We start from the raw sequence: 26,260 nt of genomic DNA, 5'->3' as shown, positions 1-26,260 counted from the left end.
TTAAAGGCTTTCAAAGAGCGACTGACAAATTCATAACAGAAAGTGGAAAATGTAATCAAATATGTCGGTGCTAGATATGGCAAGAAATGTAAACATTTTTTTTCGATTTCTCTGAAACGGAGCAAAAACGAGCATATGTCTATAGGACTTTTTTTCTTAGTTTTTTACTCCTCTACACGCTCCCGAAGTTTTGCCATTTAATTTGGAAACACCCTGTATAATTGAAATGAATAATGTTTCCAATGAAATAATTAAACGTTGCTGTGCGAAAGACAGAGTTAATATAATATATATACAGGGTGTCCCAAACTTTTTGACATATCACTTGTGGACAGGTAGGACGCTTTCGGACTAAACTGAGTCAAAAAATCCTCTATAATTTTGCGATTTTCGCAATAGTTAACGAGATGTTAATTTCTAAAGATTGCTGAAAAAGTAGATAAAATCGACGTATAAAACAAGATCTTTTTCAGAGTTCTTTACGAATTATCCTGAAGATGTTTCTTGAAGAACTCTTAAAGATATTTCAAAATTGTTTGATGCGTCAATTTTTACATTCTGCTCATAATTAAAAAAAATCGCGAAAATATGGTAAAGGACTTTTCGACTCAATTTAATCCGTTCTACCTATCTACAAGTGATATGTAAAAATATTTATTAAAAGTATATATGTTGTCAGAGATATTCAAAGGTCGGATATGTTCAGATATTTTTTATCTCAATAAAAGAACAAAATTTTGACGTAAACAACTACTTCTACATAAAAAGATTGATTCTATGTAATTTCATTGCGTAAGTACTTTATCTTTTGAACCAGTTTCATGTTTCAAAGTGATTTGTGTAAAAGTGATACTGCATTTAAGTAAATTTATACACACGCATTTTGAAATAGGTTACAATTTTTTTTTTATTGAACATACGTACAATATTAATATATTGTTCCCAAATGTCCTTCTTTTGTAAGAATCGCATACATAAATTTAGTATTAATTTAATATTTTACGAAATAAAAAAATAAATAATACTTATATGGACATGTTACCTAAATTATTATGAAAACTCTTATTATTACATTTTCATGCAGATTCCATACTTGTTGTATGACCAACAGACTTAATTATAAATGAGTCGAAATTTTCATTACTTGAATTGCGATCTATTGGCTCAGCTCCTTTACGATATATTCGTTTATAAGCTGATGCACTCAGAGAAAAAAGTATCAGTGACTATAAATTTGTAGTGAAATAGCGCCTCAACTATATACATATTATTAAATTCTAATAAGAATATTAGATTAAGTGAACTAAGAAAATATAGTACATTAACCATATAATCAATTTATAAATGGTTAATATTACTATATTTTCTTAGTTCACTTAATTTACTTATTGTTGTTATTAAAGCTTTATAATACATAGTTACAAATTTGTGTATGCATTTCTTATTTATTTTTGTCTTCCAAGTTTGAAACCAACGCTGCGCCTTTTATCGTAAGCTGAGTGGTTTCCTTCTTAGGAGAAACTGAACTTATCTACGTCCCTCTGGTGACAAAGCCGCGTACTACTCGTACTGAGCGACACTTTAAAAATTTTTGTCTAAACTAGAAAAATGTAATTGTTATATCTATTTGCATGAAGTCCAAGTAACTACTCAATGTAGTTGAGTCACTATTTCACTACCAATTAATAGTGCATACAATTTGTTACCGTGACTATATTTTTATAATATTCAGCACTACTTTAGTTTCTATTACTTTGTAAAACTAGTTACAGGTACTTCAATTGCAAAAGTTGCCAAATTTATAATTGCTACAACTATTTCGTTTTTTCTCAGTGTGATTTGTATATTTGCCGTTTCTTTTGGATATCTCGGAATACCTCGCGAATCGATCGCGAATTAGATGCTTGTTTCAACTCATAGAAAAATATTATTGTAGATGCTAGTAGACCAACAATGAGCACTAAAAATCCAACACCTAATGGTGTCAGCCCAAGGCGTCTATAAATTCCATCAAGACTATCATGCTCCTTGACAACTTCACGAAGATTAAAACTAATTCTTCGGTGCATAACATTATTAAGATGAAAGAGGGCGATACCACTCTCCCTTAACCAAAGCATTACCTAAAAAATAAGAAAATGTTTAGATAAAAAGAAAAGTGTTGTTCCGCTGACATGATATCTATGTCCACTTCTATCAACGTAGATTTAAATTTTAATCTCGATTTAATTACTCTTTACCTTTCTCTAATTCTTATAATTAGAAAAGAATAAAAATAAGTTAAATCGAACTTAAAGTTAATTTACACTGATAAAAACTATAGTTTTTTTCATAAATTTCATTTGTTGAAATAAAAAGATTATTAATAATTTGATTTGTACTTCGAATTACTAATCATTATAATTTTTTACATACTGCTTAACATATTTACATTAATCTCTGTCTGTGTGATCGTTAACATTAAATATATAATATGTTTATATTAATCTCATAAAATCAATATCTTAAATGTTTTGATAAAGAAAATAATTTTAAATTTAGCTATATAAGCAGTATATTTTTACAATATTTTACAAATAAGAGATATAAAGATAATAATTAAATATGATTGTCATATTACCATATCGATAGGTTGTAACAGCCATGATTGGACCACAAACGACGAATAATAGTTGCCCGTGCTTTCTTTCATGAGTCTATAATTCTTACAAACACAGTTTACGGTTCATTTTGATTATTTTTAATGTTTTAAATAAACGTATTTTTGCTTCTTACTTTAATATATTCGTTGAAGATATCATCTTCAGGAAAGAAGATCGAGTCTATAACAAACCCATAAATTGCAAATTTACGTTGTTCGATTAATGTATGTAGGTATGCCTCTTGACCTTTCACAGGTATATATCTCGACGACAACTGGCTCGCGTAAATATCCTAAAATTATATACGTTTATCGTGTTATTAGGAAAAATGACTGTTTGTATGAATATAAATTTTACTTACATCCAAGTCAAGGTAGTCAGGCCAAAATGGTACTGGACCTTTATGACCCCATAATAAATCAGCCTCGAGAAATTGACGTATCGTATCGATTCTATAAATATAATGCGCGATTTAGATATCTTTTACTCTAAATATAAACAAAAAGAGATTCTTTTTAATAAGAAGAAAAAAGATTCTCCTTAATAAAGAGAAGTTAGTGTAGGTGACAAATGATTATATATTCATTAATTAATTAAATTATAATACTAAAGTTTAGAGATACACACACACACACACACACACACACATACACACAAATAGTCGTTACCTGTCTTCATATTCCGAATTTGTAAGTCTTGCTGCAAGACTGCTACAGTATGCAGTTACCAATAGAAATCCTGCAGTTTGCCATAAATGCAATTCGAGTCTAGCATTGACAGTATTTCGAGGCATCCACATGCCCACTAAACGACCGATCAATTCCGTAATCGTACAAAAAATGCTCCGAAAACCTAAGAGAATATATTTCAATTACATTTTGCTTTTTTACAAATCATATATTTTACCTAAACAGTATTATATCATAGCGTGCAACTATAAAATTGAAAGTTTATTATTGTTTTATTGTTTTATAAAAATAGAAAAGTTGCAGATAAAGAAAAGAACTGTTGAATAAAGTATATAACTTTTTATGTCACACAAACATTATCATATGACATTGGATGTCATTTCCTTGTTTACAAATGTTCCCGTGGAACTGGTGTCTGATTGTATTACAAAAAGATGGGAATGTATATCCATGAAAACTGATATACCCTTGAAGGAGTTTTTAATTGCTGTTCGTATGGTTTTAAACTCTACTTTTTTTATGTTTAATAATAAATTTTATAAACAAATTTTTGGTATTCCTATGGGGTCACGTTTGTCTTCAATCGCAGCTGATATGGTTATGCAGGATTTGGAAAGAATAGCAATTGAAAAATTACCAGTTAAACTGTTATTCTATTTTCGATATGTGGATGACATTATTTTAGCTGCTCCATCAGAGAGCATTAATGACATTTAAAAAATTTTTAACTCATTACATGGTAGATTACAATTCACTATGGAAGTTGGCACGGATGGAAAATTAAGCTTCTTAGATACTATGTCGATTGTGGAGGAGCAGATGTTAGTTTTTGACGTGTATCGTAAGGCGACTTTTTCTGGCAGATTTCTGAATTTTAATTCACACCATCCACTTTGTCACAAGAAAGGTGTAGTATACGGGTTTGTTGACAAAATTATACGATTGTGTCATCCTCGTTTTCAACAAAATAATTTGATTAAGGCAATAAATATCTTTTTAAGTAATAGTTATCCACTGGAATTTATCTTTACTTCTATACAAAAAAGATTAAAATTCCACATTAATTTTGACAGTGGAACGGTTAACAAAAAAATAACGGAAAAATTTTTCACAATACCTTATGTGAATTGTATGAGTGCGTGCGTGCGTGCGCGTGTATGACGCAGATCAGGATCCTAGAGTTCGTCACTCCTCTAGTATTTTTTGACTCCAACCTTCTCCGTTATACGTGTGTGTGTGTTTGTTGCGCGTGTAAATAATTGAGCGAGCGAGCAAACGAGTGGGTGAGTAAATGGTCGAGTGAGTGAGGGAATGAGTGAGTGATCGAGCAATTGAGAGAGTGATCGAACGATTGAGCGAGTGAGTGAGCGAGCGGGTGTGTGAGTGAATTAGCAAGTAGAAACAAATGAACATGAGTTTGCGTTATAATAAATGTTCGAACTGTTGACCTTGTACAGCTTGACCAGTCTACAAAACTAAACCTCGAAATTTAAATGAGTTACGACACCGAATTATTACCGAAGTGGCATTAATTAGGCCTGAAACGTTGGAAAACGTTTGTAGTACTTTTTATTACCGATTAGCTCATTGTCATGCGCACGCGCGCGCGCACACGTGCACTCACGCACACAAGAGATGTAAATCCGACCGAGCAACGCGGTACATTTTGGATAATTCTAATGCCGGCGGTATTTAAACTTTAAAGACTCATAACTCAGGAAGTTCTCATCGGAAAAGAATTTATATGTTTTTTGAAAATGTCTCAACATAACCTACAAGAATCTGAAATAAAAAGTAGGTGATTAAAAAGGTGGTTTAAAAAAATTAAGTTGACCTTGATGTGACCTTGATAACGCCAAGGTCACGTTAAGGTTCTGAGTGATCTATTAAGTGACCTATTCTAGGTCAAATAACTATTATCGTTAAATGCGTCTTTTTAAGCTTTACAACTTTTGTTTGAAACATTTTTTTCTAAAATGTATCGTTTATGAGATATTTGGGTGTATCCAGACTTTTGGTCCACCCTGTATATAACTGTTAGTTAATTTTACGTTTTCCTCTCGGCGTCTGACTTACATCATTACGACAAATTAAAGTATATTTATGTATATAACTTAATTGTGTGGTACTAAATTACTATATATAAAATATACATACTTGATAATTTAAAACTGTAACGCAATGTCAAGTTATTATTTGGAATTATTTGTAAGATTGTAGAATTTTGAAAAGTTAGATGAGATCACCTTTACCATATGATACTTTTACATATGGACCGCATATAGCGAATACGAAATAATCGACGTTTTACTGGACTTTATAATTTAACCGAATATTCCGATAATTTATGTAATAATGTTTGTGTTTACATTGAAAATGACCCGATCGGTGTCGAAACGTTTGTATGTATGATTATTAAATATTCTTTATATTGTAATTGGTTCGTAGCCCTACTTTTATTTATTGATTTATTCTGATTGAGCTATATTAATAATTATTTTATATTATCATATGAGTTATAGTTGTAAAAACTTTTTAAATCTTATCTTAAACATGTGCATGAAGCACTTGAAAGCAATAATTGTGATTGGTTAATCAAATTGATTGCACATTTAGAAAGTTTGCATTTATAAAAACATTTAAATGACATGCTTTGTTTTTGATCGTCAGTGTAAACGACATTTTTAACTTACGTTTCGGAAATTGTGGATCGACTCTAGCTCGTATATACATATACATGCTCTTAGCAATCAACATAATTAACACAAGTATCCAACTGCCCATCGAGAAAGGTCTCATGAGCGCCCAGAAATTGGTGATTGGTTGTGGTCGCGGTACCAAAAATTGCGTTAACATTTGGACCCACGGTGTGGACATATTCACGAATTGGTAGTGATTCGGCGTTAACCGGACATTTCCAAATGCTAAATCAACCTTTATGTAAGAGCAGAAATTATTTTAAATTATTCTATTATATTTTATTTGAATTTAAAAGAATATTTAATTTTTTAGGCGAAAGAAGATTTCTATTTGGAGCATTTTTTCTTTTACATTTAAAATATGAGAAATGTTTAGAATATATTAAAAACAAATTTCAAGTAATATCATAATTATAAACTTGAATAAATATTATTACAGTTTTTATAATGAAAGTTCACAATGTTTCGACAGTGTTACTTTATTAGAATTTACATTACTTTAATTCGAATTATTATACCTTTTTCTCTAGTACGAGTTGAATGACGCCGCCATGCCACTCTGTATTATTTATGCGTCGACCATATCTAAAAATTAGTTCATTTCTAAGATTAATATTTGTATTAATATAACGAATACGTTAAGTTACCTGTATTTTCCTTTCAGCTTTCGTATTGTCCAAGTAAAATTTAATTTCTCCGCCATAACTAAAAATATTTTCATTTCTATTCCATCCTTTTCATTATCTGTAAAACATGTAAACATATTATCGTATCACTTTATTTTTATAACGTTTAGTTTTTCGTGATTTTTTCAAATTTATCTAACAACACTACATATTATATACACTACATATATATATATATATATAAAAGTCATCTCAAAGATTGTTGAAATAATAAAGCAGATGAGATTAATTTTGAGTTTAAATAATTTTATTCACCGCTATCTGCTAGGAAAACATCTTCTTCCATGCCGTCAATTACTTTTTTTATTGTTTTATTAAGATAGGAAAAAGGCGGCTGATGAAAAGTACATACTTGCAATTCTCTACCTTTCATATTAACGATATTGAATTCAGACATCAATTCTTCGTAACTATGATATATATTCAAAGCATATAATATATTCGTTTACATACATTTTATTAATGTAAAAAAGTAGAATAATATTAACAAAATAAATTGATAGTTTTATTATAAATATATAAAATGATTATAAAAATTGTCTACCTATGTACTTTAAAAAAAAATCTGGGTTTCAAATAATTTTCTGACAAAGTCCAAATTCCGGATCTTGAAACAATATTTGCGTTGGAATTTCCAAATAAAGAGACATCAAAAAGCTTTGAAGTATTTTTTAATTCACCATTGATGATAATAAGAATTTCTGTTGTTGAAATGGACGAAGGTACACTGCCGAAAAATATAACTTACATTTAATACGATATATATACTTACATAAATTTTAGAGTAATATTATATGATATTTTTACTAGTCGCATGTATTATTTCATATATTGATCTTTCATTTTTATATTCTACATTTTATATATATTATTAAATTTAATTGTATTTTTTCTGTATTATTATCATAAAAAAGATTAAGATTTATATATACATATATATAAATCTATATGAATATATCTGTGTTTTATTTTACACTCGCATAGCGTTTTCTATTTCTCCATCCGTTGGTCCCAATAAGAAATATCCTTGACAATTATAGAGTCTTTGGTGTAAAACATATTCGCGCGGATAAATATTGATAAATTGATGAAGTAATGTGTCCACATCATAAATCGATTCTGAAAGATAATTTACTTTATAGGCTGCACATTATTTTTGTGAAATAATAGAAATACGAACCACTTAAAAAAATATTGCAACATTTGGAGTAAAGAAATGATTTCTTGATCATTGTCGTAAAATTTTCTGTAGAAATCCAGGATTCCGTTTTGGAATTCTTCATGATATTTCTCTTGTCAGTTAACACCGGAATAATGATGAGTAATAAAACGCCAAACATTGAGTTCACTTTCATGATAATTAAGTCATTGTAAAAAAATTGTTAGAATTTAACAATGCAATCTTCAACAAATATTTTTTAATGATAATCCTTTAACGATAATTAATCATAGTATAAATCATGGTATTAATAATGGTATAAATCAATAAACAATTATGCATGTTTTGAAGTATCAACGCAGAAGTTAAAAGTACCTCGTAAATTTGTATAACTAATTCTTTTACTTACTAGAATGTTAAGTAGTGTTATTAATGAATTGATATTAAATTGGTTTAAATATACTTAATTAAAACTAAATCATTAAATGATTGTTGTATGTATACTACGTTTTAATTTTCAATTTGTTTACAATATTGCTTATTTAATTTCTCTGAAATTACGAAATGCACTGTTAATGACGTATCAACGTATTATATAAAAGCTTTTTTAATAAGATTCAAGTTAACCTTTTTAACAAGGATAAGTATAACTAATTCTTTTACTTACTAGAATGTTAAGTAGTGTTATTAATGAATTGATATTAAATTGGTTTAAATATACTTAATTAAAACTAAATCATTAATTAATTAATTATCAAAATAAGCCAACTTACTTGATTATCGTTATATATACCACAAGTTCCTCTCAGTTTTTACAAATAATATTACACTCAACAACTAGTAATACTTAACACGAGTAAGTCTGACATGAGAATAAAAGTCGACTTAATAGATTACCTGAAATGAAATTGCATGTGAGATGATGTCTGTACGAACGTACTTATACATGCTGTTCACGTTATAGCATTGCGTACATATGAGACACTCGGGGGGTGTAATTTGACAGCAGATAACTACCTCGATGGCGATCTCTGAATAAACATGTAGCTAGACCAACATAGCTGATATAAGTGTAATTACGCGGTGGATAAAGAAACATTTGTTCAATTATCGGCTGCAACGTTGCTTATGACGTTTAATTAGTGATCTATAAAAAATTTACTGATAGCGTACCTCGTAACGACAGTAACGAAGCTAAATATATAGTGAATTCATTATATCTTGATAAAACAAGGGTTGTCTAACAAATTGCGAAATGTCCTTGGTTCTACTGATCTACATAAAGATACTTGATGTTCAGCATTTACGTATAGCAGTAAAATATGATATTCAACAAAATATGCATCAACATTACTCTCACAAATATTTTTAATTTCAAACATTTACAATAATACATTTACATGTTGTTAAATTTCGGTAAAATAAGTTACCTGCGTAGTTACTTATTATAACAATATCAATGATATTGAAAGACAATTTTCTTCTAGATAATTGTTTAATAATTAATTTAAAAATGTCAAAATTAATTAAATTAATTATATAAAATTAATTAATTAACATTATTAATAACATTCACATAATTAATTCTAATAGCACTTAATTAAATATTCAACGGAAATATTTGATATTTTAAATAGATTTGTGTTTGATTGTCATCAGATTGCAACTTGCAGAGACATATTTTTATTATCGTAATACTCTATTGACAAAAGAATTCATTTAATGCCGTCGCATTTTATAAATTATAAAAGAAGAGAAATTATAAAACAATGTTAATAACTCCCTAGTATGTTACAGAACAGTCATTTATAATAATAAAAAATAAAATACGCAAGGTATTAATGAATACTTCTAACAGAAAGGAAAACAGCTGAATAGAAATATGCAGACGTGACAATAATAACGATTATTTATATTTTGACGTATTTATACTCGCATCGTAAATAATAATGACATACTGCTGGAATATTAATATTCGTTATCGCGAGCGCTATTAATCGCTCTATGATCAAAATAATCTCTACTGACTAATGGCCGTGAATTTACGATTTGCAAAAAAAGATACCAGTAGGAAGTTTCACGAGCTTCAAATAAGTAGCCTGTAATAATCATGGGAAAAATTAATTTGTTAATTATTCTTTTAATTATAATTTTTATTTTAAAGTAATTAATACAAAAAATATATTATGATTATTATTTCATGGGGATAGAGAGAAGTTTATTTCCTGAAGTAATTTGTCTTTTTAATGAGAGAATGATGGATGAGCAAATTATGAAGAATTCATTCGAATTACCCGCCTTTAAAGCGTCATTCATTATCCATTCTTTTCAAGTTACGTAATGTATTTTTATGCTAACTCATAGATAAGACGTTGCTACAGTCGTGTTTTCGTGTTATCGACAGTGTTCTTCTACAAAATATTTCTGTTTTTCTCTGCGAAAGATTTATCTTATAACAATTCTTTAACACACACAAACGCATGCTAATGAGCAGTTGATTGCGTGTCTCGAAACAAGTTTTCATTCGTCCGACATAAATTGATCGACATAAATATTAGTATGTTCTTTGCTCATGACATGACATTTATTTGTGGATTTTCATAATTCATTATTTTCGTAAAGTATCCAAGATGAGTGTTTTCACAGTACTTACAAAATTATCTATCAGCATGATAGCAGGTAATATTTTTACTTATTTAATTTTTTTTAACACTTATTCCAAATCAATTCATTGAAATGATTCTAATACGATTATTATTATGCATAACCTAGTGAGAAATGATAATGTGTTCTTATATATATGTGACGAAAGAATATTTAAAAAAATGGTTTATTAAGGAATATTTTTCTTTATTGAAGAATATTTTTATTCTTATATACATATGTTATGAAAGAATATTTAAAAAACATTTTTTATTCTTTAAAGTGAATTGTGTTTTCTTTGTTACTAATTAAAGTTGTTTAGTATCTACTTTTAAAATATTAAGAATTTAACAATTTTATAGATTGTTCTATTATTACGTTTAGGTATCTATGTAAAATTTGAGCACAATTCTTTCATTAATTAAAAATTTTTTTCTGTTGGTCTTAATTCTTATGTAAAATCGCGTTTTACTTATTTGAAAATTTGATAAGCAAGTAATATTAAAAAATAAATAAAATTTTATACGTATATTAATAAAACAATAGTAAATATTCATGTAAAAGTTTATTTAGATCCACTAACTAGTTTAAAAATTATTGACCTAAAATTGCAACAAAATATGATCATTTTTGCTGTATAAAATTATTATAAAACAAATCTGTTCTCTCTAAATCTGAATTAGTGGATATATAATATAATCATTGATATCAGTGCCAAGTAAAATGCCACTGTGTGGTAATCAGTGAATTAAATGTGAGATTCTAACCTAGCTAATCTTTATTATGTGATCTAACTAACCTTGTTTTAGTGGTTAAATTCAATGAATATGGTATTGAAAGATTGAAATTAACGTGTAAATATCAGTATTTTAGTCATATAATGCTCTTGTATAACAAAATGGGTGAACTTCAACTTTCTGCGTCCCGCGTTCTACGTCCTACAAGCATACGATGATTAAAATACGTTAGGTTGGTTCCTAGTTTTGCGACCTGCGTTCTGCGTCTCATGTAGAATGGGCTTAAGTCGAATGTAATGGGAGAGTACAGGTAAATTTTCACGAGCTGCTCAAACCGGCTTCAGCGACAAAAAGGATCACGTGATCAAAATAGACGCTTGATATTCGTCAATTTTGACCACGTAATCCTTTTTGTCGCTGAAACAATCTGTTTAAGTAGCTCGTGAAAATTTACCTTAATAGAAACGTAAACGTAGCTTCTAGGAGGCGAAAATTGAAACAACGGAACGTACAAGAAGCGTAAATACCTCTTTTACGTTCCGTTGTTTCAATTTTCGCCTGCTAGAAGTTTCGTTTATGCTTCTATTACTCTCCCATTACATTCGACTTACGCTCCGATTGTTATTTTCACCAGGGTGTGTGTGCGCGCGCGCGCGTGTGTGCGTATAATTTTGTGCCATAATTTGAAGTCAAAATAGACTTTAAAGGCTTCCTGATTTTTTTCCTGGGATTTCATATTTATATAAATACAAATTTCACAGACATTGAATGATCAGATAAAACATTTTAGCATTTAAGAGGATCCTAAAGCCGTTTGTATTACCGACTAAATCATAATTTTTGTATAACAAATACTTTTTTCTCTTTCACAGATTCGAAAATCTTTTTTCAGGATTAAAGTATACACATTAATACGTGTTTGTGAGGTAGAGTTTATGCCCCCCGAGAATGATAAAAAATTTTTCTTAAGATTTCAATTTCGAAATTTTTTGTGGATTTTCGAATCTGTGAAAGAGAAAAAAAGTATTTGTTATTTGTTACAAAGATTATGATTTAGTTGGTAATACAAACGGCTTTAGGATCCCCTTAAAATGATGAGATCCTCATTTATGCATAATAATAATATAGGCGCTAGCTCGATCTCAGTATTGTAGAACCACCGCACATATTCTTTCCGTAACCATGACCATAAGACGCAGCGTAAGAATTAGCCAATTACAGTAAAAAATTATCAAAAATTTTCAGCTGATTGGCTAATTATTATACGGTGCGTCTTACATATTATTGTTACGAAAAATCTGTGTGACTGTCCTTACTGCTGTGAAATTACTAAATCGCAATGATTAAACATAACTTACATATTAAAACGTATAAATTTCTTATTTTTTACAAAGCAGATGTGTTTAACATTAATATGTTTTATGGGTTTAGGAACAAGATACTATTCAAAAATCGGATTCATCGGATTGGGCAATATGGGCGGTCACATGGCGATAAACCTGCTGAAGAAGGTAATAACTGATTTAAATTTATAGCGATTTCGGCTAGTAACACACTGGTGTGCACTGGTGCATATTAAAACCGTTTTATACTGTAAAATGTTGATCTTTCGAATTTCTCTATTATTTCGTAGTACGTCTCTCGCGACATTCGGAAATGAGTTCGAAACTCTAAATAAACATTTTCTATGCAATAAATCACATTATTATAGTTGATCTAACTTGCAAAACTGAACTATTTTATTGAACGTACGTTTTCCGCACAACCTCTTCAATGTAATTTTAACTTTTAACATTTGTTCGTTTTTTTTACGTTCTATCAGGTATATTAATTCATCATCGCACTTGATGACGATGATGTTAACAATTTCATGAGCACATATAAATCATTCATTATAACGTGAATAAGATGCTTTTCATGCTGATGCTCGATGCTCATTTTCAGCGTCAAAATATAATATATGATCAAAATTGACACTAGACAATGAAAATAAATGAAAAATATGTAGTGCTATATACATATGTAGAGACGCTAGTGTCAACATTGATATCACGTGATCACACTCATGCTGTTTTTCAGCGTCTCATAAAATGGCCTGTACGAAAGAATACCTGAAATATGCAGTCGGTACGTCCCAGCCGAAATCACTATGAGTACAAAAACAAATTGCAAATTATGAAATACATGTTTTATTAACAGTACAATAAAATGTATTGAAGATTGTATGATTTAACCTGTTTTTAATATATTTTTACGGCAATTGTGTATGAGCTATATGTGCACTAGTGCATCCCAGCCGAAATCGCTATTAATGAATCACTGTCTCTTTCAATTAAACGATCCTCATCAATAAAAGTTTTTTCTTTTAGGGTTATAAACTCACTGTATATGATATAAATGAATCGGTGATGACGAATTTAGCAGAAGCGGGAGCGAGTTGTGTTTCAAATGTCACTGAAATATCGAGAGAAACTAATGTTATCATCTCGATGTTACCTTCAAATCAGCATGTCCTTGATGTCTATACTAGCAAGAATGGCGTGCTTAGGTAAAAGAAAATGAATTTTAAAAGTCAGCACTTTTTTCAAATGCTAAAGTCTAAAATTGATTTGTCAAATAAATAAATTGCAATTTACGTTTTGCTGATTTGTTTTTTTTAGTACAGCACAAAAGAATGTTCTATTAATCGATAGCAGTACCGTGGATCCATCAGTGTCTCAATTGATTGCATTACAGGCTCGGAAACGTAATTTGAGATTTATTGATAGTCCTGTTTCGGGAGGTTTGTTTTAACATTCATGAAAAATGTAAAATATCAATTCAGTATTACATAGATCTATAATTAAATGTAGATATAAATTATGTTCGAATAAATCGTCAACTAAAATAAGAAATGTTTATTAAATTATGTTAATAGGCGTAAACGCAGCCAAGGATGGCACTTTGACATTTATGGTAGGCGGTACGGAAATGGATTTTAATGATGCGAAACCCATTCTTGAAGCTCTGGGATCTAAAATAGTACATTGCGGTGACGTAGGCATGGGACAAGCGGCTAAGTTGTGTAACAATATGTTATTAGCCATTAGTATGATCGGCACTGCTGAGGCATTCAACCTTGGGCAGAAGTAAGATACGAATAGGATACACGTGCAAACTCACGCACATATTTATTTTTTTTTACGCGTCAGTAGTTTAATATACGTGATTTATTTTAGGCTAGGCTTAGATGCCAAGATATTGGCGAACGTTGTAAACTCTAGCACGGGCAGATGCTGGTCTTCTGATCTTTATAATCCAGTTCCGGGAATTCTGCCTAATGTTCCTAGTTCGAAGAATTATGAGGTAATTGAGTGCAGAATGCTTTTGCGTGATCTGGTTTTCTCCTTACATTGCAGATTCATTGAAGCAGAATTCGAGAACCGGAGGAATTATAACATTGCAAAATTTTCGATTATAAAATTGATAGCTCATATAATTTATTCAGAAAAGTCTAACGGCCTTTTTATAAGTCATTAGGACCATCCCATACACTTCCCGTAACCGTAATCGCAAGATGTACCGTAAGAATTAGTCAAGCACAGTTAAGAATTGTAAAAAATTTTCAGCTCTGATTTTTGGCTAATTTTTACGATTACGGAAAGTGTGTGCGGTAATCTATTATATCTATAAGCTTTAGGCTTTAAGTCGTAAGAAATTGACAATCATATTCTTATCATATTCGACTGTGACTGGTCAATGCCTTACGGCTTAAAGCTTAAGCGACTCATTGTAGAATGTATGTTATAATTTATTTGAAACGAATAATTTTATATATGTAAGAGGATATAGTTGTCGTATTTATTCGAATTTATTATTATTCATAATTAATTTTATTCATACTAATTAGTATGAAAAGGTAGTATGAAACGAATAATATATGTACTGAAAAAAAAATTTGCAAATTTTAATATATGTACAGATATTTATTCGATTTAAAAGTAACTGTCTTATTTTGAATAAATAATTATTTACTATAAATAAATATTTCGTTAGTACTATTGGAGTAAATATTTAAAATCTGCAAATTTTTTTTCTGTGTGATTATAGTCGATATTCATAATCGGTTTTTATATTTAACTTTCCACCGGCAATATTAAACTTTAAAGGCTTGGTTGATTTTTCGTTCGTAATAATTAAAATATAATCAAATTTTTATGATAAAAACTTGTTAAAGTTAAAAAAAATCACAAATATTATGTAAGAATTTTTTTCAGATTTTTACATATTCCGGAACAATATAAAAATTTGTATGGAAATTTAAAGACTCAGGTTGAGGACAAAGTGTGAAAATTTCACATTGCCGAAAGAGGGTTAAGACCATCTTAAATATATAAGTCTTAAGATGCCATATACATATAAGCTAATGATAGACCGGTGTGTTCACAGGCATTTTTTATACAAGACTATCTTATGTCTTGCGTGTTATGAATCAATCAGACAACCATATTAACATCTTCACATACTTCTTCAGAACGGTCTTGAAATAAAAATGGATTATGAAAATATCAGTTATATACCGTTCTTATTACAAGACCCGCGCGTCTTAAGTAATATTTTAAGACGCAAATCTGTGTGTGGCTGTCTGATTGATTTATAATATCTTAAGATTGTACTTAAGATGGTCTTAAATATAACAAACATTTATAAATACCAGCTTACGAAGCAAATAACAAATATATGCAATATACGCATTTATATACAAGACCGCGCGCGTCTTAAGGGAGTATTCTGGTTTGTAAGGCTAAAAATTACATAATTATTTAGGAATTTTTTAAAAGAAATGAATTAATATGTTAATATAAAACTTTTTGAAACTTTTTATTTATACAAAATAGATATTTAAAAATATTTCTTCGTGTCCATATGTATCATACAAAAAAAAGATACACGGTGGTACGCAAGACGTATGAAAAAATTTCTTTTTGACGCATTGACATTATTCCGTTAGTTCTAGTAGTCCTGAAACAAAAAAACCTAAGAAATTATTAAATTATAAGAGTTACACTATTACTAGAATATAAGGAACCAGAATATAAGGAAAAAATCGAAAATTGTTGAAACGGTAATGTTTTGAAAAATGGTATTGATTTTCACCCATAAATAATACTGGATTTTCACCCAGTAATAAAAGAACATGTACTAAATGAATATGCAAAAATTCAAGTTGATCGCACGCTTAGTTGCCAAGATATATCAATAAAACCGGTTGAAAAATGCTGTTTTGAGAAAAATACGTTTAAAGTTTCAACTACACATTTACGATTTATAATAGTAAACAATGAATAATTCAATTATTTTATAATACATTATTTCTGTGAATGACTTTGGTAACATATTTTCAAGACTATCAACTTTCCAAAAATGCAATAAAAGAAAAATCGATTTTTTTGACTCGACAAACCAGAATACCCTCTTAAATAATATTTTAAGTAAATCTGTGTGTGGATATCTAATTGATTTATAATATCTCAAGATTATACTTAAGATAGTTTTAAATATAACAAACAGTTATAAATACCAGCTTTCAAAGCAAATAACAAGTATATGCATGTAGGGCGGTTTCGGCACAACATTGATGGCCAAAGATCTGGGATTGGCACAATCCATCGCGACTAGAACGCAAGCTCCGATTCCTCTCGGTTCCCTGGCGCATCAGATTTATACAACGGTCATCACTCAAGGATTCTCAAATAAGGATTTCAGCGTAATCTATCAATTCTTTAAAGGTAAAAATTGAAAAGATTTGAAAATTTATACTAAAGGCCGGTATTCATAGTCGATTCTTATTTCAAGATCGTCTTAAGTAATGTCTTAATACGCTAATGTGGCTCTCTTATTGATTCGTAACACCTCAAGGCTGAACTTGAGATGATCTTGAATATAAGAACTAACTATGAATACCGACCTAAGCCTTATTAAATGTTTTTATTATATCGAGTGAAGTAAACGATTTTTATTTAGTATAACTATTATTTACAAAATATTTGGTATATTTGGTATATTATTTGATACATTATTTGGTATATTTGGTATATTATCATTTATAAAAATTAATGTTTTTTGTTCTTTATTCAATACACTTTCAAATAGCATTTTTAATTGGCTGCAGCAGCCAATTTTTGGTTGCAGCAGCCAATTTTTGATTGCGTTAACATATTCCCAATATCAGTATAGGATTTCGATTGGCTGCTGCAACCAATTAAAAATCTATGCCATATTTTACCATCTAATTTGCTGCAGCAGCCAATCGTTTCTTTTAGTGTGCAATTACAAATATACTGCATTATTCGTTCGCGTTCTATACCTGTAGAGGGCACTAGTCGATAGATTAATAGTCTGTTCTGCAGAATTAACTGATTCTTGCCCGATTTTACCAATGTTTACCAATTATTAACTTTAACCTCAGTTCTTTCTCTTCATTTTTTTTTTTTTAATTCTTAGAACTAGAAAAAGATGAAAAGTTAATTGAACCGAGATTAAAATTAAATTACACTACAAAAAATAGACAATAGTCGATTTTATAGGCGTAGCAAACCTATAAGAATCTAATTGTAATTCAATGTATTCATATACATATTTACACATGTCACATATATATACATGCATACATGTTTTTATATGTAATTTTTTAAATATGTTAGAAAACAAAGAAGCAAAGTACAATTTAAAAAAATAATATTACGTATTTATAATACAGCAGATATTTAAATTTAAGGTTATTTTTTTATTTATGTTTTATTTATGTTTTTTATAAAGATAATAAATAATTTCTGTAAACTGTAACTTTTTGTATGAGCTTTAATAAAATACATTTAAAAATTAAAATAAAAATGGTTTTGTGATTCCAAGAATAAATCAAATATAAGTAAATTACCTCTCAGTGGTTGTTAGTGCATAAATAATATATTTATAAAGCGATAAGATATAATTCAAACAATTAGAATGTATTTACCGACAATTAACTGCAACTTTTGATTCAAGTTAATTTCGCGTCGAAGAACTACTATGTTATTAAGGAGATCCTAAAGCCATCTGTATTACCGACTAAATCGTAATTTTTGTATAACAAATACTTTTTTCCTCTTTCACAGATTCAAAAATCCTTTTCTAGGATTAAAGTATACACATTAATACGTGTTTATGAGGTAGAATTTATGCCGAAAACGGCAAAAATTTCGAAATTGAAATCTTAAGAAAAATTTTTTATCGTTCTCGGCATAAATTCCACCTCACAAACATGTATTAATGTGTATACTTTAATCCTAAAAAAGGATTTTTTAATCTGTGAAAGAGGAAAAAAGTATTTGTTATACAAAAATTACGATTTAGTCGGTAATACAGACGGCTTTAGGATCCCCTTAATTTATAGGTATTGTTATAAATCGGTATGTTAGAACGCTATATTATCAACGTCCTCGTGGATCTAACAGTTCATTACGTTGCAGTTTTATAACGTGTACGTCGTGAGTAGCAATGATAACCTTATTCATTATCTATACAATTTATGTTTTATTTTGTTTATTGAACAATTGTATCATATATGCAACTTCATCACATTGCGTCTGTTAATGAGAATAACAAAAATAAACAAATTCGTAAAATGAAGATATTTAACGTCGCTAAACCGTTGACTAGCGTAGTACGCAAATCTAACTTTATTACATTTATTACAGCTTATTTCTTTTATACAGCAAAATGTTTCTAAGATTAATAGCGTTAATTAAAATAAGGTCAAAAATTAGATTTATTAATTATTGGCTCCTCTAATATTATTAACATACGTATTAATTGTTACTTTTTCATATTTAATATTAATTATTACAGTAACTATCTTTTTGAAACGTTAGCTTTTTCAATAAGTGTATAAACGAACATTTTATTTTATCCATGCAATCCAGGAATGGAGAAAAGAATATTTTATACTTTTGAAAGTTTCTTTATCGCTTTGGTGCTCTTCAGGATTACATTTTCGGTGTAAATATCGTCAAAATTGACATAATTTTTGCTTCTTTTTGCGTTTTGAATGGAATCAGTATCATATACAAAAATAGAAGGAAGTTTTTTCAATTACAAAGTTTTCTCAATTATATAGCCGGTCCTGAGTCCCGCTCGCGATTCGCCAATCGCACGTGACAGGACTGTACCACGTGACGCACGCATTCACCGTGCGCGGCGAGTCGTCGCGTTGACTAGCGTAGTAGTGTTCATCCTACCCAGTACTATCGTCGGTGTTATTTGACGGCTCTTTTTTGTAATTAGACGAGGACGAGAGGGCAGTGCGGTTCGGTGCGACTGTGGTAAGTTCGAGGATTTACTTGCTGCCGTTTCCGTGAGTCTCGCACGAGTCGGGAGAAGAGAGAGAGAGAGAGAGAGAGAAGAAAGAGTGAGAGAGGAAGCGAGGCAGGGACGCAGAACGGGACGCGAACGAGAGTCCAACGCGGAACGCCGTCGAGTCGCTACTCGCCAGTCACGAAAAGATATACGATCGGAGTCATCGGTGGCTGGTTTTTCCCGCCGGATTTTCGCGAGCGAACTGGCGCCAGCAGCTGTCCGAGGCAAGTCGTGAGTCGTCCAGCAAAGACGACGGTCGGTCGGATGTGTCGCTAGTGTGTATATACGTCACGCACGTGCAGTACCGAGATCCGTCGTCTCTGTAGTGTGTGCGTACATACAAGCGTGCGTGCGTGCGTCGTGTGTCGTGCGGGCGTGCGTGCTCTTAATCCGGTGTGTCTCGAAAAACGTAAGTAAAGTATTACCGAGACCGCGTGCAGATATCAGTAGCCTGAGTGCGCGTGAGTGACGGTGAACGCGGAGGCGAGAAGAGGATAGCGGCGGCAGAGGACCGTAGCCGAGAAGGAAGAGGAGATAAAGATGAGCAAGACGTGTGCTCGCTGCGAGAAGACGGTCTACCCGATCGAGGAGCTCAAGTGCCTCGACAAGGTACGTAGAGTTAGGCCGGTTATCTTTCATCCGTCTGGAAGAACCAGCGAGTTTTTCTCGATAGTTCGAGAAAATTCTAGAGGAAATCCTGGAGGAATTGGAATTCTTTTCGAATTCTCAGCTCCAAAAGGAGTGCCGCTCTCTAGGAGAGAGCGGGAGAGATGTACCGTTCTCGTTCGGCCCCATTGAGTAGGGCTCGGCCCAGTGGCGGCCTTCGCGCCGTTGCCAATCGATGGCCTTCCTCGACGTGCGTGCGTGCGTGCGTGCATGCGTGCATGCGTGAGTGCGTAATGCACGCGTGTTTAACGTCGTGGAACGCTCCGTACTCGCCAAAGGGAGTTGTCTACTTGTTGCGCCTCGATATCTTTCGTTCAGTTTGATTCAGTTTTAATTAAAACTCTAAACTGTAACTAAAAATAAATAAATATACATATATGTATAACAGTTTTAAAGGAAATTGGATAAAATTGGAAAGAACTCGAGAAATCCACTTGTTGCACTCCGCATCGTTTTCGCGACGAAGTACGCTTGATGCATAAAAGGCTGCGAGATGGTTCCCCACCATGTCACAAGGATGCGAAGAATATTCTACATTGTAGTGAATTCTGTTATATGCACTAGTACGCTTGAAAAGCTGTTACTAACCGTTACGAAGACATAAATTCATGTTTGTTTTTAATTCAAATCGAATAATATTTAAATACAATACATCAAATGGAAATGAGAATATGGTAATGATAACAGTGTCAAATATGTCAAACATGGATGTAGAGACGGTCATATTTTGAGCAGCTTTTAAAAGTGTAATAAATATAGAAATAAAAACGAGAAGGTAAAACAAAATGTTTCGTGTTAGATTTGGTCACACTTGGATCCGGTTTTTCATTATTTGGTTAACTCATATTGCTTTGATTCAACCTCACTTAACTTGATGATAAAAATTGTTTTTTCAACTATGATTAATCACTAATGGTTTTGTAGTATCTTTGAAAGTTATTTACTACAAAACCATTAGTTTAATCGTTAACCATAGCTAGAAAAATGCATTTTTTACATTAGTGTCAGATTATGCCTAATCACAAGTTAAGCAAACTGGACCTTGAATGTATTTTGTAACGCTCTAAAAGCTGTTAGACCGTTACAAAGACATAAATAAAATAAGATGTTTGTTTTTTAATTTAAGTCAAATAAATAATATTTAAATACGATACGATCAAATGGCAATGAGAATGTAGTAATGTTAATAATGTCAAATTTTTTATGCCAAATATGGATGACATGGAACATTATTTTGAGCGATTTAACCAACATTTGATAGCTTTTATTTAAGAACGAGTCTTCGGTTGCCAGGATAAGTAAATCAGACGAGTAAATCTCACAAAACTACGTCCTCGTCTTAAACGTCTTTTAGCGTATAACGTGGCAATCTTATTGTTTGCGAGGATTTTCTTTTCCAATCGTTGTAGGATTTGTATGCTCGCTTACGGCATAACATACAACGGGCACGCAGCGTTTTTCGAGATACGCAGAAACGGAGTGGGAGTACATGGCAGGATGTACCGTTCGCGAACCGATTGCAATGGTTCAACTGAACGTTATAACTGGTATCTATAAATGTAGATTGCGGAAGACCTAACATAGTTTCACAGTTTTGCTCTTTAGTGTATTCCACGTATGAAAAAGTAATATAATTTAAATACGACAATTTTAGAGGAAATAATAACAAAAAAGGGATAGATAAAAAAGTAGAAAATTAAAAGACGCATTTTAATGAGTTTATTTTAATTATCTTTTCTATTTTATTTTATTTATATATTTTGTGTTCTCGATTAAATATTTTCAGAACGTTTTTAAATAAAAAGTTACAATGTGTAAGACATGATATTTGCGGTACTATCGGTTGAAACTTACTTTACTTACTTATTATCTATGTACGCGTAACTATGTATAATTATGTATAACGGTATTCGATTATGTATCTGCTTAAACAAGTTTTATATATGTATATATACAAAGTACGTTGATTATTCTTCAGGTCATTCTTAGGCAATAAGATATTGGTTCTCGTTTAGCTTCGCTCGTTTCTACGAATTCTTCCAGCTTCATTTAAAATAAATTTTGTTGAAACTTATTTCGTTTTAGCTGCTATTCAAGCGGAATGTAGCAAATACTCTCTTGCTTCGTTCATTGTGTATACCAACTTCCGCGTTTGTCCAGGATAAGCCTTGAAATATCGGATTTATAATTCGTGTTTTGTTCAAAACTGTGAGCGGAGCGCGGATCCTTGCGAGTGTTTTTATGAAAGACCGTAGCGTGTAACTTCCATTTACTTCCATTCGCTGTGCTAATTTATCCGACTTTATTCGCGCGAGAGACTAAAGTCTGAAATTAGTCAATTATAAAAATTTTATTTCAATCTTATGCTGTTTTGATATTATTTTATTTTAAAATACAATATAATTATGTATTGTAAATATATAAATAGTTTCTTTTTCTTCAATTATTTACTATCAAATTTAAATGAGAGAAATTGTATAATTAATAATTTAACTGTAGAGTTGAATAATTAATCAATTATTCCTATTATACAAACTTAAGCCGTGAATACATAGAATTAACGCATCTTTATTGTAAATGCGATGAAACATCACTTCTGAAGACATAGAATTGTTTTTATGGCGGGAAAGAATTATTATTTTACGTACAATTAATACGGCTTTAGTGTTTGGTTTCTTTTCTCGCGGCCGTTGTCAAGATGTCAAGAAGATTGGCACATTATAGCACACCAAAACTTTTTCTGAAACAGATTACAGGATGTACAGTTCTCGTTTAGTTCCGCTCGCTGAGCCGTTCTCAGTTCCATTCGCTGTGATATTTCTCGTCTCGTTTATTCTTACGTTGAATGACCGATACTGAGCATTGTCTCTCTTTCTCTCTCTCTCTCTCTCTCTCTCTCTCTCTCTCTGCATATAGGCAGAGAGATGGAAAGAAAAGAGAAGAGAGAGAGGGACTGACTATTCTCTTTAGTCACTTTTGCGCCGAATTTTCCTTCTATAAATGTAAACGATAACTTTGCACTAAAGATTTGTTTATCGTGCTGCATTAGAAATAAACTTTAAAGCCAAGTGCGCGAACTTCGGAACCTTACGTCAGTATTTACTGCGAATTCCTCATAAAATTAAATGTTTTGTCATAAATATATATTACGTCTTACTCTGAGAAGGAATTTGAATAATTAACTTACTGATTAACTTTTTCTTATGTATTTCCACGTATCTCGTCCGGATGCTCATATAAATATATGAATTTGTTATTTTTTATTTATTCAATCTCTGATGAAATGGAGATTCACAAGCTTTTACTAAAATTTCAATTTTGCTTTGTAAAAGGAGTGAAGTTTTATAATAAGCAATTATAAATTTGTATTATTTTATTTCATGACTCTTTTGACTTAATAAGATACGTATTATGTAAAAGTATAAATATATTCGTATATGTGGAGTGCTTAAAAAAATATCTTATCCAACTTGATACCAGAGGATAAATAAAACTCGTTGGGCGAGTTAACAGCATTTTTTAATCGCGTGGGCGACATTCCCCGCCAGAAAACGAGCTTCAGACGTTCGAGAAGAGGTCGAGGAAGTCAGGATCCTAAATTTGGATGTGTATCGTGCCGCATGATCGCCACGTTGGTTTTCTAAATCCTCTCGCGCGTTGCATGCGTCTACCACACGATCCATCCATTTTTGGTGTCTCCCGCAAAGAGAATGAAAGCAGACTTTTTGTCGCAATGTGGCTCACAATGGCAAAAAATAAAAAAATATAAATATCAATAATAAATACTAATCTCCCTTTATTCTTTTTACTTAGAAATTACATTATTAAATTTTGTCGGTTTTAAATAAATTATTCGAACGCGCGTTTTCTATTTTTAATTTATTTTCCTTTTATTTTGGTTTAGTTAGCGAGACAAATTTAGTAATTAATGCTTGTCTAAATTATTTCTTGTATTACTTAAGACAAGAAAACAGCATACATACATATTATGAAAACAATTAATAGATATCATTTTTTGTTCACTTAGAATACTTGTAAATTACGGCACGATTTATGCACTTTTACGTGCAGATCGTTGTTTACGCCCGAGTTTACGCCTGTTTCCACTGCGTGTTCGCGATGTCTCGTGAAATTGCGGTTGCAACTGTGTCTCTTTCTTGTTTCTTTGGCGAAATGGTAAGAAATGGAAGAGCGGCGCAATACGAGGAGGAATTGAGACGAGACGCATAACGTTACACGGTCAACAGACCGAAGTGCACAAGGGAAAATTAAAGGGAAGGGTTTAATGAAGGAAAATGTTCGTAGTTAATCAGTTTCTTCCTCACGATGGGTTCTTTTTTCCGCAAGCAATGCTTTCTGATTTATTTCTCTTCCTTTGCATTACTTTCTAATGATCTAATCAGATGTAATTTAATCAATCAAAACTAATTGATTATCTTTTTATTCGTAATTTTAATATTATATTTCACCGCTTTCTTAGATATTAATTTAAGAAGCGATTTTTCTTTTATCGCGTGCATACCTGCAGTAAATTTTTAACATCTTATTTATTTTTGTAGTAGCTATTTATATACATTGTTTTTATTGATATACTCTTGTATGTTTTTTAATTATTATAAGTGATAGTGATATTGCAAAATGTTTATCAATATTTTTTGAAAGTAGGAGTGATGAAGAGAGTATGAGAGATACTAAATGAGTAAAGATATAAATACTTAAGGATACTTAAATTTATTATGCTTCTCAAATAATTTTTACTCGTCTTTTTTATCTCGCATTTTATACGGCATGCGCGATCTAAGTTATATGGATATCAGTAATGATTAAGTTACGTCCTATTAATGAAGAGCAGCTACTTGTTGATTCCCAATCTCCCCTCTTATCTTATCTCTCGTGCCTAATAGGAATATGTCTTTTATTTGTAAATAGCTTTATTATTTTGTAGTAGTCTCATCTCCGTATCTTTTCATTATTATAATTTTTCAAAAAATATATTTTCTTAAGAAAGAGAAAAATGTGAGATTGGGAATACAGAAATTCTAATTTCCTTCGACACGTTTATTTCGACTATTATAAACCATGATTGTTTCATTACCGCGACGTATGTCTATAATTATACTTTTAAAATCTAAAACTCGAAGTATTATTTATTCTATATAGATCTTAGTTGTATAATTAAAAGAAAATATATAAGTAAATGTATATATTATGCAGCATCATATTAAGGATTTGTACAATATGTGCAGTGTATCATTTCTCTAAATAGATTGATTTTGCTTATTTTTAATAATCTCTGGGAATGACTTTCATTCGTGAATATGAGAACGGTAATATTGTGTACGATATTTTACGATACACGTGTGTATGCAGTAATCGACCTGCAGCAAAATTGTAACGAATTACGAGCTACCCGTTGCGTGGGCTTCGCGCGCGCGGTCACAACAGGTGGGAGTCGATCTCGACCTGTTGCTCTCTGTTAGTCGAGAAATTCGCCGATTTGAAGAATTTATTCGTGGCAGAATGCCAATGTCGTACAGATAAGATAACATTTATGTACCTACCTTTACACAGTCGAAATATTTACATCGACATATAAAATTATGAGTTTGCACATTTTTTTCTATAGTCGTTGCATTATCGTTATTTTATTAGTCACGATTAATTACACAATAATTTAATGTTCTCGAACGTATTCCGAACTATTTACAATTTCATCTTTATTGCGCAAGTTTTGGAAGTTAATCAATTCATTTAGTTGTAATGCTCCTTGTATTTGGTTCATCGCAATCCGATTAAAATGACTTCTCACTTTTTTGGACCTATTGCTTTTCAATGTCTGTGAAGCTGGACCCCCTCCCCCCTCGAAAATCAAGTTCGGAATAGGTCAAAAATTTAGTGCTAATTAGATGCTAATTTAGTACCCTAGTCCGAAATTTAGTGCTCCAACCGTTTAGCGGTAAAAAAAA

At 31.0% G+C, this 26,260-nt stretch overlaps 3 protein-coding genes across 5 annotated transcripts in view; 2 read left to right on the top strand and 1 right to left on the bottom strand.

Annotated features, from left to right (window-relative positions):
- Positions 1-1,829: 1,829 nt before the first annotated feature.
- Positions 1,830-8,027, bottom strand: LOC108723204 (Ionotropic receptor 76a). The gene is made up of 12 exons (XM_018448764.1): positions 7,897-8,027; positions 7,691-7,835; positions 7,261-7,443; positions 6,972-7,126; positions 6,678-6,774; positions 6,549-6,615; positions 6,025-6,265; positions 3,311-3,494; positions 3,004-3,094; positions 2,776-2,934; positions 2,621-2,704; positions 1,830-2,123 (listed from the first exon to the last, which is right to left on the bottom strand). Exons 1-12 carry the CDS (start codon positions 7,997-7,999, stop codon positions 1,830-1,832), a joined length of 1,803 nt encoding a protein of 600 aa, XP_018304266.1. The 5' UTR covers positions 8,000-8,027.
- Positions 8,028-10,080: 2,053 nt separating this feature from the next.
- LOC108723272 (LIM and SH3 domain protein Lasp) overlaps positions 10,081-26,260 on the top strand; it is a 40,362-nt gene continuing 24,182 nt past the window's right edge. Inside the window, exons 1-2 of one of the 2 annotated variants that reach the window (XM_018448865.1) lie at positions 10,081-10,091; positions 19,650-20,237. In XM_018448865.1, the coding sequence (XP_018304367.1) occupies positions 20,169-20,237 (69 nt within the window). In that variant the 5' untranslated portion in view covers positions 10,081-10,091; positions 19,650-20,168. Of the gene's footprint in view, positions 10,092-19,649; positions 20,238-26,260 lie in introns of those variants that run through there. The other variant, XM_018448866.1, reaches the window with a different exon arrangement.
- Positions 10,265-19,653, top strand: LOC108723271 (3-hydroxyisobutyrate dehydrogenase, mitochondrial). 2 transcript variants are annotated; one of them, XM_018448864.1, is made up of 8 exons: positions 10,265-10,554; positions 12,687-12,766; positions 13,625-13,803; positions 13,916-14,001; positions 14,173-14,383; positions 14,474-14,600; positions 16,852-17,023; positions 19,557-19,653. In XM_018448864.1, exons 1-8 carry the CDS (start codon positions 10,506-10,508, stop codon positions 19,628-19,630), a joined length of 978 nt encoding a protein of 325 aa, XP_018304366.1. In that variant the 5' UTR covers positions 10,265-10,505; the 3' UTR covers positions 19,631-19,653. The 2 variants fall into 2 exon arrangements, with proteins under 2 accessions (XP_018304366.1, XP_018304365.1); XM_018448863.1 differs by having other exon boundaries at positions 10,267-10,554; positions 13,916-14,037.

The sequence above is a fragment of the Mycetomoellerius zeteki genome, unplaced genomic scaffold, assembly GCF_001594055.1.
Source record: "Mycetomoellerius zeteki isolate Tzet28-1 unplaced genomic scaffold, Tzet1.0 scaffold228, whole genome shotgun sequence".
Taxonomy (NCBI): domain Eukaryota; kingdom Metazoa; phylum Arthropoda; class Insecta; order Hymenoptera; family Formicidae; genus Mycetomoellerius; species Mycetomoellerius zeteki.
This window is presented reverse-complemented; position numbering and strand designations above follow the sequence as displayed.